The 13,586-nt window shown below is 41.0% G+C and overlaps 1 protein-coding gene across 11 annotated transcripts in view; it reads left to right on the top strand.

Annotated features, from left to right (window-relative positions):
• Positions 1-3,211: 3,211 nt before the first annotated feature.
• Positions 3,212-13,586, top strand: part of RBM6 (RNA binding motif protein 6) — a 56,602-nt gene continuing 46,227 nt past the window's right edge. For 2 of the 11 annotated variants that reach the window (XM_083429351.1, XM_083429350.1), the window contains exons 1-5: positions 3,247-3,353; positions 7,204-7,252; positions 8,708-10,022; positions 10,411-10,500; positions 11,249-11,318. In XM_083429351.1, coding sequence (XP_083285477.1) covers positions 7,209-7,252; positions 8,708-10,022; positions 10,411-10,500; positions 11,249-11,318 — 1,519 coding nt within the window. In that variant the 5' untranslated portion in view covers positions 3,247-3,353; positions 7,204-7,208. Of the gene's footprint in view, positions 3,419-7,144; positions 7,253-8,485; positions 10,023-10,410; positions 10,501-11,248; positions 11,319-13,586 lie in introns of all 11 variants that reach the window. The other 9 variants (XM_083429347.1, XM_083429355.1, XM_083429349.1 and 6 more) reach the window with 8 other exon arrangements.

Below are 13,586 nucleotides of genomic sequence, written 5' to 3'. Positions count from 1 at the left end.
CTTGAATCCTTATGACAGCCTCGTAAGGTCAGCTGACACTATTAATCTCATGATGAAGATGGGGAAATGGAGAGGAAGTCCTGTTTCAAACTATTAAATCCTCTAAAATGTTCTGTTGTAATGTTTTTATTAAGTCACATCACATTCTTAATGTGATGTGAGGAAAATGTGAGGAAATGTGAGGGAAAAAAGCCATAACAAACATGTGGCATGTTTTTTCAGAAGTCTCGCTGGGTTTTATTCCCAAATAAATATGTTTGTGATTACAGCCATGCTGCCACATTACTTAGAACTGAATTCTCCTGTGTTCATTCAGATTTACTCCTAGAGAAGCATGTATGACCGAGTCTGCTACAAAAATAAGTTGAAGGGCTTTGAGCTGTATGCATTAAGATCTGTAAATCAGAATGTTCACATTCAGCCAGTGTACTGTAGTGGTTTGAGCTCTGGACAAGGACCTGGAAGACCATGGTTCAAAACTCCACTCAGTCATGAAGCTCACTGGCCGACCTTGGACCAGTCACTGACTCTCAGCCTAACCTACCTCACAGGGCTGTTGTGATTAAATGAGAAGAACCATGTATAGCATCTTAAGCTCCTTGGGGGGAAAGGTGTGATATAAATGCAATAAATAAATAAATTTGACTCAGTTAACTCAACCTTGGTAGTCCTTACAACTTCCATAATCACAGTTCACACAACTTTTCAGTTCAATCTGTTGCAGGTTTATACAGAGGTAAACCACATCCAATACAATGGGACTTAGCCCCGAGTAAGTATGTGTGGAATGGCAGTCATAGCTATTTCCTTGCACCAGTTCCAAATTATGATCTGTGAAATAACCTCCACAGGTACAAAGCTCTTGAAGGAGCAGCATGTTGCTCTTGAATGATCCCCACCCCCAAAAAAACCTATTGTGTTTGTCCTTATAGCACTATTTTGGAAATCACAGTAATTAGGCACTTTAGGGCTGGTGCAGAAAAACTGGTGGAGGTAGGCAAGATTCTATCAATTGAAGATGCAGAATTGCAACATCTGGTGTGAAAATGCTTAAGAACTTAAGGATCAGACCAAAGGCCCATTTAGTTTAGAATCCCTTTCCCTACAGTGGCCAACTAGATGCCGCTGGGAAGCACAAAAGCAGGCAATAGGTCTCTCTCTGTTTCTCTCCCAGAAACTGGCATTTGGAGGTCTGCTGCCATTAAGTGGTTTAAAAGAATGAACGTAACATTGTATGAACATGCCACTAGTATCTCCATCAGCACAATGAAACCAAAGGACAGGGACAGGTTTACTGGGCCTTTTCCTGCCCAATGCTTGATGAGGCTGAAGGCCTCCTCCACTTCCTGTGTCTTAGTGCCGCCTTCCCTTCTGGTTTGCAAACCTAACTTCATTCTGCTATGCTTACCGGTACTTGCACAACCCAGACCCATCTCCAAGTCATGATAGTGTGTGACTAATACACAAACCCTCCACAAGTGTTATTTTGTTACTCTCCACGCCCTTCTTCCAAGGTACTTAAACAAATAAATTACAGTATATAAAATGTAAGGTAGCACTGCAAGAATTAAAGAACCAAATACTGACTGCAACTTCATTAAGCATGCCTTTGTTTATCAATTTTATTGCAAAAAAATAAAAGGTGAAAGAAGAGTCTTGAGGCGAGCCTCCAAACGTATTCAACGAGAAACCTTGTCCAAACAACACGTGGAATAACAACAATAGTGTTTCAGATCATGTGTAGAATGCCCGCCCAAACTTCGATATGTTATGATAACTTTCTCAGAGAGCTTCACATAAAATTATGCTATTCTTCAAAATAAATCTGCTTCAGCCCTTCTTCTATACGACTGGAATGTTTATACAACCGCAGTACTGACCAACTTCATCAACAGCACAAATCTTGTCGTTGCTGTCATCGTTCTTACGGGCTCAAACCATGAATATAAAGCTGCAAGTCCCAGCATTACACAGCGACGCTAGAGAAAAGGAGGAAGTCGGTTGCGGAGCATCCTGGGAAATGTAGTTATAAGACATACACTCCTCCGCATTGAGCATGTGAGTTCTTTTTCTTTATTTCCTCTTTCCAAGCAGAGCATTTAGGGCGTATAGGAGCATTTTAAAAATGCAAATATTAGAATTACAATTCAGTTGTCTGATGATTGATTCCCCGAGTCCTTCTGTAGCTATCTTTTTCTTATTCCATGGGGCATAAGTGAGAGCTGTCCACACAAAACAAGTGGGACCGGACCTGCAACAAAATGTTTATTAATTTATGGATTTACATTTACTTGCTCTTCACCATATGCTAGTTCAGAGTGATCTTGTTCGCGGTTCAACCAAGCCTTCCTCCACGAAACTACATTGCATTTCCCCACCCCTGTAACAATCGATCCAGCGTCCTGCAGCTACTGATGCTCAGTCCTCACTAGGTTGACTTCTTATTTCCCCCAGGGAATTACTCCGAGTTCCCTCTTGTACGTGGCTGCTGTCTGGTAGCAGCACGCAAATAACGAAATTGGAGTATAGAATAAAGAAATCCAGGATTTTGGCTTAGCTGTGCTTTGGTAGCAGCAGCAGGAGCAGCACTTTCTCCACCTCCAGCACCCGACAGCAAATCACGCCTTTTCTAACTCAGAGCTATTATTATTATTATTATTATTATTATTATTAAGTTTTAAGACAGTTAAAAGTTCATTTCTTTTTGTTGATGAAATTTATATACCACTGACTGTAAGAAAAACCTTTAAAGCGGTTCCCATGCCAGTGCATTGTTTCCAAATTGAGAACGTGCAACTTATACCAGTTTTAGTGCAGCTCCCTACTAATATTTTCAGTGAAAGACAGGCTGACGTTGCTCTAGCTTTCTTGCAACAAAGGGCTACCTACGTTAATAAGCCCCACCCAGCATCCTACTGCATATAAGAAAACGTATGCTTCATTGACTTGACTGCAAACCCGTGGGGCTTTAAAGTTTGAAAGCACTCGACCAAAAAAAGAAAAGAAAAAGAAAATTCCGCAAGAAAGCTTGCTTTTTTAAAAAATTTGGCTGCCACACACAGCCCCAGCGACGCTTAAAATCTTGGATTTCTCCATTGTTTTCTTTGGGCAGCTCCCACTTCCGCCTCTTGGAGAGACCCCCAAAGATGGCTTCCGAAGCTATCTGGGAACCGCTCTATCCGCCTTAAGTCTATGGTTAGCCGTATAGGCCGCTGCGCGCGTGCCCCGGGATGGCTGGGTGCGCTTTGCAAGGTCACATGGTTGAGCGCACCGGAATTTCCGGTTTCTTCTGGCTCGGCGTTGCGGCTTCGCTGTGGAGGCCCAGAGTGGCCGAGCTGCCCGCCTTGCTTGTGGTGGGTATCTCCCCTTCGCGCTCCCGCTCTTTCTCTGGCACGGAAGGCCCCGCCTGCCTCGCTGGGCTTGTGCGGCCGACTACAGTCCGCCTTGGGTCGTGAGGGAGGCGGGTAGGGAAAGCCCCCCCCCCTTTGTCCCTCTTGGAGCAGCGAGACCGCACGCGGGAAACGCGCCTGGCGCTGACAGGGCCGCGCGGGACAGGGCGGCGGGGAGGGGAGCCTCTTGCCAGGGATACCGGCGACTCGGACGCATCCTCAGCTCGTGGCATTTGCTGGGTGGGGGGCAAGAAGAGGGGGGCGTTTGGGCCGTAGAAATGCTCTCCCGGCAGGGGGGGGGGGGCTGGAGGGGTGTCCGCTTGTTAACAGTGAAGGAGGTAGACCCAAGTTCTGCACCCGGCGACAGCGAGGACTGTTGGTTTATTATGTTTTTTGTGTCCTTTTTCTGTAGTTTTGTGTTGTGAACCGCCCTGTGATCTTCGGGTGAAGGGCGGTATACACATTTAATTGACAAATACGTAAATAACTGGGGGGTGCGATGGGTTTCAAGCTTCCTGTGAGAACGCCTTTGGAAGGTTCCCCTTCAGTTACTGGTGTCTTCAGTTGACAGGGTTGTTCAGAGGCCTCTCTTCCTTGGCACTTTGGCGAGCTGCTGCCAGTGTAGGCTAAGCTGGAGGATGTACCATTGGATTGGCTTGTGTAGTAAGATTTCCTGTGCTGTTAAACTCTGTCAAGGAGATGTGGGGCGCTTGCAGATTTGTGGTCCAGAAGTATGATTGGAACTGAACGTTCAGAAACAAAAACAAAACCCCTGGCTCTAGGAATAATTGTGCAAGCATCTGGGGAGGAAATGAAAAGTTAGTAAATTTAAATGATCTCAGGAAGGTGTTTTTATTTTAAAAAATGTGTTCATTGTTTTATATAGTTAATTGTGAAAACAACAGATATCACCAGCTGTCTTATCACCCGCCTTCCCATGTCTCACACGACAGAATGCTAGCAGTAACACACACACACACACATATGCATTGCAGGGTGTTGGACTGGATGACCCCTGAGGTCCCTTCCAACTCTACAGTTCTATAATTCTATGATAATCTAAAAAGCTAGTGCTCTTCCCTTTAAAAAATATTTTAATTTTATGTGAAGTTGTGCAGATGTAATCATATCATTTTTACATCTCATCCCTAACTGGAGTGGGATAGAAATTTAATAAGTTAAATAAAAATGTCTGCTTGGAAGCTACTTCTGTTGAACTCCATTGTATCTACCCCCAAGATAGTAGAATTAATTCTATGGCCTTAATTAATTGGCTATGAGTAATGACTGTAGTCTTGGAATCAAAGCAAATGCGGTCACACTTTGTTCCAGTGACATGTTGTTGCTGCAGGCAACACATAAATGAATGACAGATTCTAATTATGCAAACCATCAATAACCCTTTACCTCTCCCAGAGCTCCTTAGAGTATGAGTGGGATAAGAAATGAAATAAATAAAAACTATTTGGCATTTCCCCCATTATACTTACTGACTATCTGGAAAGACTTGTTGATGGATATAGAGCATATTCTTGTTTTTATTAGTTTTAATATGGTAGAATTTTTATTCAGAACACACTCTATTTGAGCATTGGCTTGGGAACACCTAATTCTGTTGCCATAGTTTAATTTTGTTACAGCTACACTTATATGCTGCTAGAAGACACCCATTCCAAACTGGCTTTAAGCAATTTAATATAATAAATACCTGAAAATGCAAATAAACAAAAGAACCAGTTTTAAAACAAGCATTAATTAATCATCAGCATCAAAAACACCCAAAATAAGGAAATCAATATATTGAACACTTTTTAAAGTATAATTATTATTTTAAAATAAAAGTTGTATTTTAAAATGCATCACATTGAGTTCTTGGAAAACAAAGGACATACCTCTACAAATAGTTTGTCTGCCATTAAAAATTGTTGTTGTTTTTTTTTAAAAGTTGTGTACAGTAACCTTCAGGGCAAAAATGGAATATCCTTGGATTGAAATATTCACCTAGCTTCTCTTGTGCTGCCATTTCTAATCACTGCTTTCTGTCCTTTCATTGTTGTGCAGAAAATATCCTGTTTGTCCTGTGTAAACTATAGCAGTTCATTGTTGCAAGTGATGGAAAGTTGTTTGCCATTGTCAGAAAATGTAGTAATTGGTTGTTGCTAGGATAACATGCAGTTAGTTATCAGTTCAGTAGTTATTCTTATAATGCTCAAATCAATGCAAGTTATTTGTGACTTTCTTTCAATACGAACTGTTCACAGGCTAGTTGAGGCACAGAACATGTATAGGTGACACATAAGGAGAGGCTTTGTTTATCCTGCTGCTCAGTCTTTTCTTTCCAGACTGCTCCACCCTAACACTCAGCTGTGCTGTTTTGCAATTTATCTTTGTTAATTCTACCTATAATTCAGGTAGAAATGTATACTAAATATGTTTTTCCCCCAGTGCACTTGTGTTCAAGGTATCTAGAACTCAGCACATTTTTGCTTTAGTTTACTGGATTATCATATTTACTTCCCCATCTATAAAAAGACAAGTTTCCATGCAGAATTAATGCTAGCACAGGTGTTTTTTTTACTTATCAGTATCAGATTAATAATATGTATTCCCTGCACTGGAATATGTATTGTATTAAGTGAAAACCCGCCCATTGGTTGTGGAATTCATATTTATATATTTATTTTTAAAGCCAAGCCCTAGAATTTATGCTGGAAACAAAAGTATTTTTGATATAAACATTGGAAACAGCCCAATTGGACAATGTGGCATAGTGCTGGCCACATATTTGCCCATTTTTGAGTCATATTATTCATTTGCAGAGTTCTTCTGAGGAAGACATAATGCAACTAGTATCCTGGTTGTTCCCGTATAATTAATAGTGGTGGATCTGATCTTTCTTCTTCTTTCACCTTCAACATATTGTACATCGATTTAAATTGGGATGCATACAGACTTTTGTTCTTTATAGAGTGAGTGTTTAAGGCAAATTGTGGTGGAGTTCAGGAAGTGCTGTACGTTTGCCAATATCCAGAATAAAGAGCACCTTGCTAGTGTTTTTGGCAAAACACAGGTGATTTATTTGTGGGCAGTTAGGATGGACTTGAAGTGCTCTGAATTTCAGGTATGCTAGATGTGTGTAAAGTTCAGTGAAGATTAGATAAGAACTCCTCTCTCTGATGTGCAATGTGCTTTGCTGGGCCCCCTTCCTTACTCTTACTTCCTCTTCTTCTGCTCTTTCCACTCTCCATATCTCATCTCCTTTGACACTTCTGAATAAATTATGGAGCAACTTCACACAATAAATTAGCATCTGTTGCTTTTCTTTGGATATGACCCATGTTGTGGTATTGATGCTATGTTTTAAATTGCTCTAATCAGAATGGGCTTATTTTATAATTCTCATTGAGTTAAATGCTGTCTGTAGATGTGCAGGATTCACTGAGATGTTGAAAGACCTGATGAACGTTCTAGACTGTCATTGATTCAACCACTCTTGTGAAACATAGGACCTTGCAAACCTCTTAGTGGTGGGGAAATGTTTTGATTTAGAATAGTTAAATCTCACAGTTTGCAGTGGAAATTCGCACTGTCTTTCAGTTGCACAGTGGTCAACTGCTTAGCTTTTGACTCTTACCTTGTAGGTTCAAATCATTCAAGAAGTTGAAATGGGTAATATTTGCTGGTTTAAAAGATAAAATTCATTAGCCAGAAGAATGCTAATTTAGTTGGCTTTTTATCATATTTGTATCTTGTAGAAAACACAGCTGCAGTTTGACAAAAACAAGAACTCTTTCTTCTGTTTGTCTTATCACAGACAAAATGTGGGGAAACCCTCGACCAGCCAACAGAATGGGTCCTTTTCGGTAAGTGTTTAACATGAAATAAGTTTTTGGATTTATATTTGTACTGCATTAGGCTAGATACCATGTAATAAGATGACACAAAATCTCTGCTTCATAATTGGTAACCACTTGTGACAACCCACTTGCACAGGATCTTTACAGGGCTTGCCCTTCCCCTCCATCAGCTCCTCCCCAAGGTTTCCTAGTGCTGCTTTTTATGTAGTCAAAATAACATCTCGAGTACACACAAGGGAGGTACCATTAGTTCTGGGGGAACCATGCTCAATGGTCATGGAATGCTGATGAGAGGAAGAGGATAGAATGGAGTATCTTGGAAGCAGATGTAGCTGGTGCATATAACTCAGTGTACACTTGGAAGGTATGGACATTTCCCTTGTCAAATTGACAGTTATATTAACAAATGCCGATAGGAATTATTGAATGTTGTTTTGGCAGAAAGTAAGTTCCAAAAAATAGATTCCACTCGATGTTGGGACACTGTAAGGTCATGGAAGAGTGTTTATGCTCGTGTTTAAATGTGCAGGACATGAACTTGACCCTCATGGCCAAAGCTACTTTGCTAGGCTACTAGAACTGTACGTTATGCCTTGTGTTATTGTAGGGCCTTGGGAGTGTCTAGGATAATGCTCCTGGAAACTTTATGGCATGCATGCCAGTGAAAAATCTTGAGAGAAACAGCTATACTGACAGAACCACATTGATAGGTTTGGGGAAATGTCTTCAAAGAGTAATGGATAGTAGCCATCAGCAGACGATAGAGATGCTTTGCTTTTATGCATGGATCTGCCTACTAAATACGCATGAGACATGTTAGCTGGGTATGCAGTTGTTACGGTGCAGATGAAGGAGCACATGAGGAAGGTGCAATATGCACTACTGGAAATTGAGATCAAAGTAAAACAATGGTGCGAGCTGAGAAAGTATATAAAATCTCATAATTGTCTCCCCTTCTTGATAGTACGTTAGTACAACTAACACATGGACTGGGCAGTGTCATTCAAATACAGTATTGAGCTTGTCCACAAAGGCCTTGTTTTATGAATATAGCAGCATGAGCATAGTTGCTCAACTGCTTGAGATAGTGATAAAACCAGATTTAATGGAAATTCTTTATTTGGAGGAGCATCAAGGACAAATGCGGTGGCTTCCTTAATGGAGAATTCCAAATGCCCCAGCTGTATGTACTGTGAGACTATGTAGATTGTTACCTTCAATGACTCATTAATATTTCAGGTATTCCATGTTGAGTTCAACTGGGAATTATGGTGAAATGGGAGTACGCAAGTTTACTTGTCACGCCTGTCGTATACTACCTCCTCTTAAACTACCAAACATCAATATCTTCTGCGGATCTTACTGTTGAACAGCTCTGTAAAAGGTTTAGAGAAGAACATGCTGATGTGTAGATTACAAACTCGAAGGACATTATGAATAACACTGTCTTTGTTTCTACAGTGGGAGCCAAGAAGAAAGGTTTGCTCCCGGGTGGAACAGGGATTACTCTCCTCCTCCCCTTGATAGTCTTGCTCAAGAAAGACACTCTGGCAACTTCTCTGGCAGAGAATCACTTCCTTTTGATATCCAGGGACACTCAGGCATCCTCAATCCTCAGTTTGCCAACAGAGAGGAACCTACTTTCAGCTTTGGAGGTAGAGATGGACCACATAGTGACTTCAGAGGTGGGGAGGGTCATTTGCATGGTTTTGGAGGCAGAGATTACCCACCTGATTTTCAGAATAGAGATGAGTCACACTTGGACTTCAGGGGCAGGGTGCCACTTCTTCCAGATTTTAGAGGCAGGGAGATGTATCAAGGAGATTTCCAGGATAGGGAGGGGCAGTCTATGGATTATAGTGGAGGAGACATTCCTCCAATGGATTACAGGAATAGGGATTCTTTCCGTATGAACTACAGGGATAGGGAAGCTCATAATATGAGCTATAGAGGCAGAGATGATGCTCCATCTGATTTTCGTGCAAGGGGAACATTTGATTTAGACTTCAGAAACAGAGATGGATCTCACCCACACTTTAGGGCAAGGGACATGTCTGAACAGGATTATAGGGGCAGGGAGCAGCCATATTCAGAGTTTAGGAAAAGAGAAATGCCTGATATGGACTTGAGGAACGTGGGTGCAGCTGACCTAGACTTCAGAGACAGAGATGTACCCCATTCAAATTTCAGAAATAGGCCAAAATCTCAGACTGATCAGGATTTTAGGGGTAGGGATGTGCCACCTCCTGTGGATTTTGCAGACAGAGATGTGCCCTCGGTGGACCCAAACCTTGTGGACTACCAGCATAGCCTTTCTACAGTGCCGCCAACAGATAGAGAATGTGAGGTAGATGAGGCTGGACTTGCTGCTAGGGAGCGGTCTTCCTTTAGTGTTCAAAGCAAGGAGTTTCCACATTCAGAACCAAGAGCCAGAGAAGAAGAATCTCAAAGACAGAAGCCCGAGACTGACTCTTCACTAGACTTCCAAAGTAGCTGTGGTCCTCTTACCACTCTTCAGGACCAAGATAAGCCTTCTCAGGCCTTTGTTAGCAATCAGGAGTTCCCTGCGGGTGAACAGCAAGTATCTGAACCATCTGCTCTTGGACTTAAGGAAAAAAGTGACCTGGATTTCCTTGGAAGGCAGGATACAGACTATAGGGGCATTGAGTATCGAGATGTAGATCATCGGCTGCCAGGAAATCAGATGTTTGACTATGAACATGGCAAGTCTTTTGCAGAGGGCAAGTCTTCTAAAGATTCTCAGCCAGATCTTCAGGTATGTGATCCGTTGGAAAACTTGTATCTATAATCATGTGTAAACATATTTATGAAAGCTTTGGAAGAATATGTTAATTACAGCCTCCCCTCCTTTGTATATTTAAAACCTAGTTAAGCTACTGTAAGGTAATATTGCAATGATATTTTATAATGTTGAAACTTTCTCAAATCTAGTCTTTCTTTGCTTACTAATAATTCATATTCCACATTCCTGACTGACAGGGGACTCCAAACAGTTTACATGTGAAGCTGGTTGTGCTTCAACATCGTGAACGTTTTATATAAAAACAATACTGTGTTATTTACTTTAAATCATTATAAACTGTTTAGTAAAATGATAGGTCTTCATTCTTGTCTTTAAAGTTTCCTTGAACTTTTTCTTTAAGGACCAGGATTATAGAACCGGCCTCAAAGATATAAAACCAAGCAAGCTGATTCGACTAGGAAAAGTGCCTCAAACTGCAACAAAAGATGATGTAAGTATTTATTTTGCTTCTTGATACTTAATTAGAACAGCCAGTATTCCACAGTAACAGTTTTCTCCATATGTTGTATTATTTTTATTGTTGTTGATGATTAAATTTATATGCTGTCCTTCAACCAAAGATCATTAGGCAGTTGACAACATAAAAGCACAAAATGCACAACATAATAGTGAAAACAATAACACCCCCCCCACACACACATTTAAAGGCCATATATGGTTTAACAGCCAAAGGCCTATTTGAAGAGGATTGTGTTTGCCTGGCACCTAAATGTATGTAATATGGGCGCCAGGCCAGCCTCCCTGGGAAGAGCATTCCATGTGGGGAGCCTCTGTGTAAATGGCCTATTCTCGTGTTGCTGCCCTCTGGACCTCTCACGGAGGAGACACACAGATAAGGGCCTCAGATGGTGATTGCAGGGTCCGGGTCAGTTCATAGGGGGAGAGGCGGCCATTGAGGATCTGAGGCATTTAAGGCTATATAGATCAAAACTAGCACTTTGAATTGGATCTGGAAATTAATTGGCAGCCAGTGCTGTTGGGCCAAGATTGGTGTTATGCACTCAAACTGTCTTGCACCAGTGAGCAACCTGGTCATTGAATTCTGCACCAGCTGAAGTTTCCAAACTGTCTTCAGAGGCAGCCCTGTGGTAGAACAGAATGTTCCTTTTTAAAAAATGTTATCGTGTAGGGTTTTTGGTTTTTTTAAACTTAACCTGAAACTTTGTTTGCTTCTGTAGATTCTTAATGCTTTCCAAGCGTGTGTTGGGACACCAGTGAAGAATATGCGCCTGAAAGATTATACTACAGGTGAGAATTTATTCAGTGTCTGTTGGGTGGATTTACAGTTCACTTTGCAATTATGGCTTCCTTTTCTAACATCCTCACTACTATTGATTAAATGGCCTTTGGGTCATCTAGTCTTCCCTTGCCTTCTTCAGGATTGAGCCCAGGCTTAGCAGAGGTGATTTACAGCTGACTTGCTAATTCTACGTTAGCCATGGAAAAAACCCAAAAAACACTCCTAAGGAAGCCTTCTGGAGATGACAGTGGATTGTTTCTAGTGGATGTTCTTTATTAAATCTTCTCATTGGGCAAGATTACTTGCCCTGTAACATCCTAGGTACAAATAGTCTTTTCTTGAGATGTTGTGGCACCTAATTCCAGTATTTTCAAGTCCTGATAGCTCTAAATAGCTCAGTAGAAACGTTTCTATACTTATATGCTTCCCAAGTTTCTATACGTTGGGTTGGACTTCTCATTTCAGAGGATGGCTTCATTAAAATCTCCTGGCCTCAATCCGTAAGTTCCTGACTTGTCCAAAGTTTGGTTAGGAAATAATTAGCAGTTTTCTTGGTGGGGTTTGGGGAGGCAAAGAAAGAAGGACAAGGTTAAACATGAAGGTAGGGAATGTGAGACATTAATATTATAGTTCCAGAAGGGGTGAGAGATGCAGGAGGAAAAATGGGGAAATGTTCTGGAACTGATTGTAACAGAAATCTCTATGAGGATTTAAAATCTGGAGCTTCTTTAAAGCAAACAGTCCTGTAACCTACTAGTGTGTGCTACATCCTTAGTACACGTATTTTCTGGGTCGCTGTGATGTGGGAATCAAATAGTTTCCTTATATACCCTCAGTCTGGGTACGGGCACTGAAAATATCCACAAAGTTGCAAATGTTTCTTTTCAGAAGTTGTTCTCCAAACTGCTTTCAATATCCTGAGTACAGAATCTGTTTGGAGACTTTGCATCAGTTTAAAGGGAAGCAAAATTCAAACTGCTTTTTGAACTTGGTGTATAAAGAGCAGTGTCTTTGTGCTATTAGGGCTGCTTCTGTGAAGGAAACTTGGGGGGCTGTGAGGAGACGTAGCAGCAGGCCATCACTGGCGCACTGAACACGTACCTTAGCATCATGCAGTTCCTCCTTCGCTTGCACATGGAGATCAGAAGCGTCTGATCACCGTTTTAGGCAAAGCACAATTTGCAGTTTGTCTGAACCCAGCAAATGAAGCTTTCTGCAAAATGCCTGTAAACCAGGTTTGCAAACTATGAGTTGAACATCGCTTGCAGTAAATCCATAGTTTAATGTTTGGGCAAAACTGCAAATAGTGGTTTGATGCAGATCATGGCTGGAAGTTCCTTATTTTCTCATGTGGGGATAGGAAGCAGAGCGAAAGCTTAAGGCTTGTTTTTGTGATGCCAAACCATGGGTGAAATTCAATATAGCACTTAGGCAAACATTCTGTCCTCCACCTCTCCTCCCTGTGTCTCCTAAATCTGTTCTATAGGTTTCCCCAGGCCTCTGGAGCAGATTTGATGCTGGCATGGGGTGCGTGTAGGGAGAAAGATCCATTGTGCAAGCAGAAGTGTTCTGTTCGCATAATTAATTTAGTTGAAAACCACCCCATGTTCTGCTGTTAAGTCTGAGTAGTTTAAGTAAGTCTGTTCTGCTGGATATTGACATTTGTCAATATATGGAGATTCTTCCTGCAACGACAAAGAGGCCATCCAGCGTAATAACCCCTAACTGGGAGGGAAATCATATGATCCGTGCTTCTCTGCTTCCTTTATGTATTGCTGTTTACAACATGATTCTGTTCAGATTTATGATTTTAAAAAAATATAATAAATATAATAATTAAAGAAATATTTACTATAAAATATTTATTTGGAAATGATAATTTCACACCCTTCTGTATTTCTACTGCCAGAGAGGTTGACTGCTAGTAGTAAATAGTTAAAAACAATACAGCATCATATTGAAAAACTAGAATTAAAGCATAGGTGTGTGCAGTTTTGTTTTACTTTCGGTGTCAACTGATTTCTTTTTGAAATGTTTGAAGCAAACCATTTGAGCTGAAAAACAAATCCTTTGAATTGAATCCCAGTGTTTATGTTTCTGACAAGTATGTTGGGAAATAGAGAATTGGGATAAAGTAGGGTTGAGTTCCGTTTCATGAGTAACTACACTGAATGAAAAGTTCATTAAATCATTAGTAAAATAGAATTTAGAGGAGAGAAATTTATTTTAGCACTCTGGTATGTATAAGCAGGCATAAAATATGTGTTTGATTTGTA

This window comes from Podarcis tiliguerta (assembly GCF_965153285.1).
Source record: "Podarcis tiliguerta genome assembly, chromosome: 2".
NCBI classification, from domain to species: Eukaryota; Metazoa; Chordata; class Lepidosauria; order Squamata; family Lacertidae; genus Podarcis; species Podarcis tiliguerta.
Note: the sequence above shows the minus strand (reverse complement) of the source record. Positions and strands in the feature narration are given on the sequence as shown.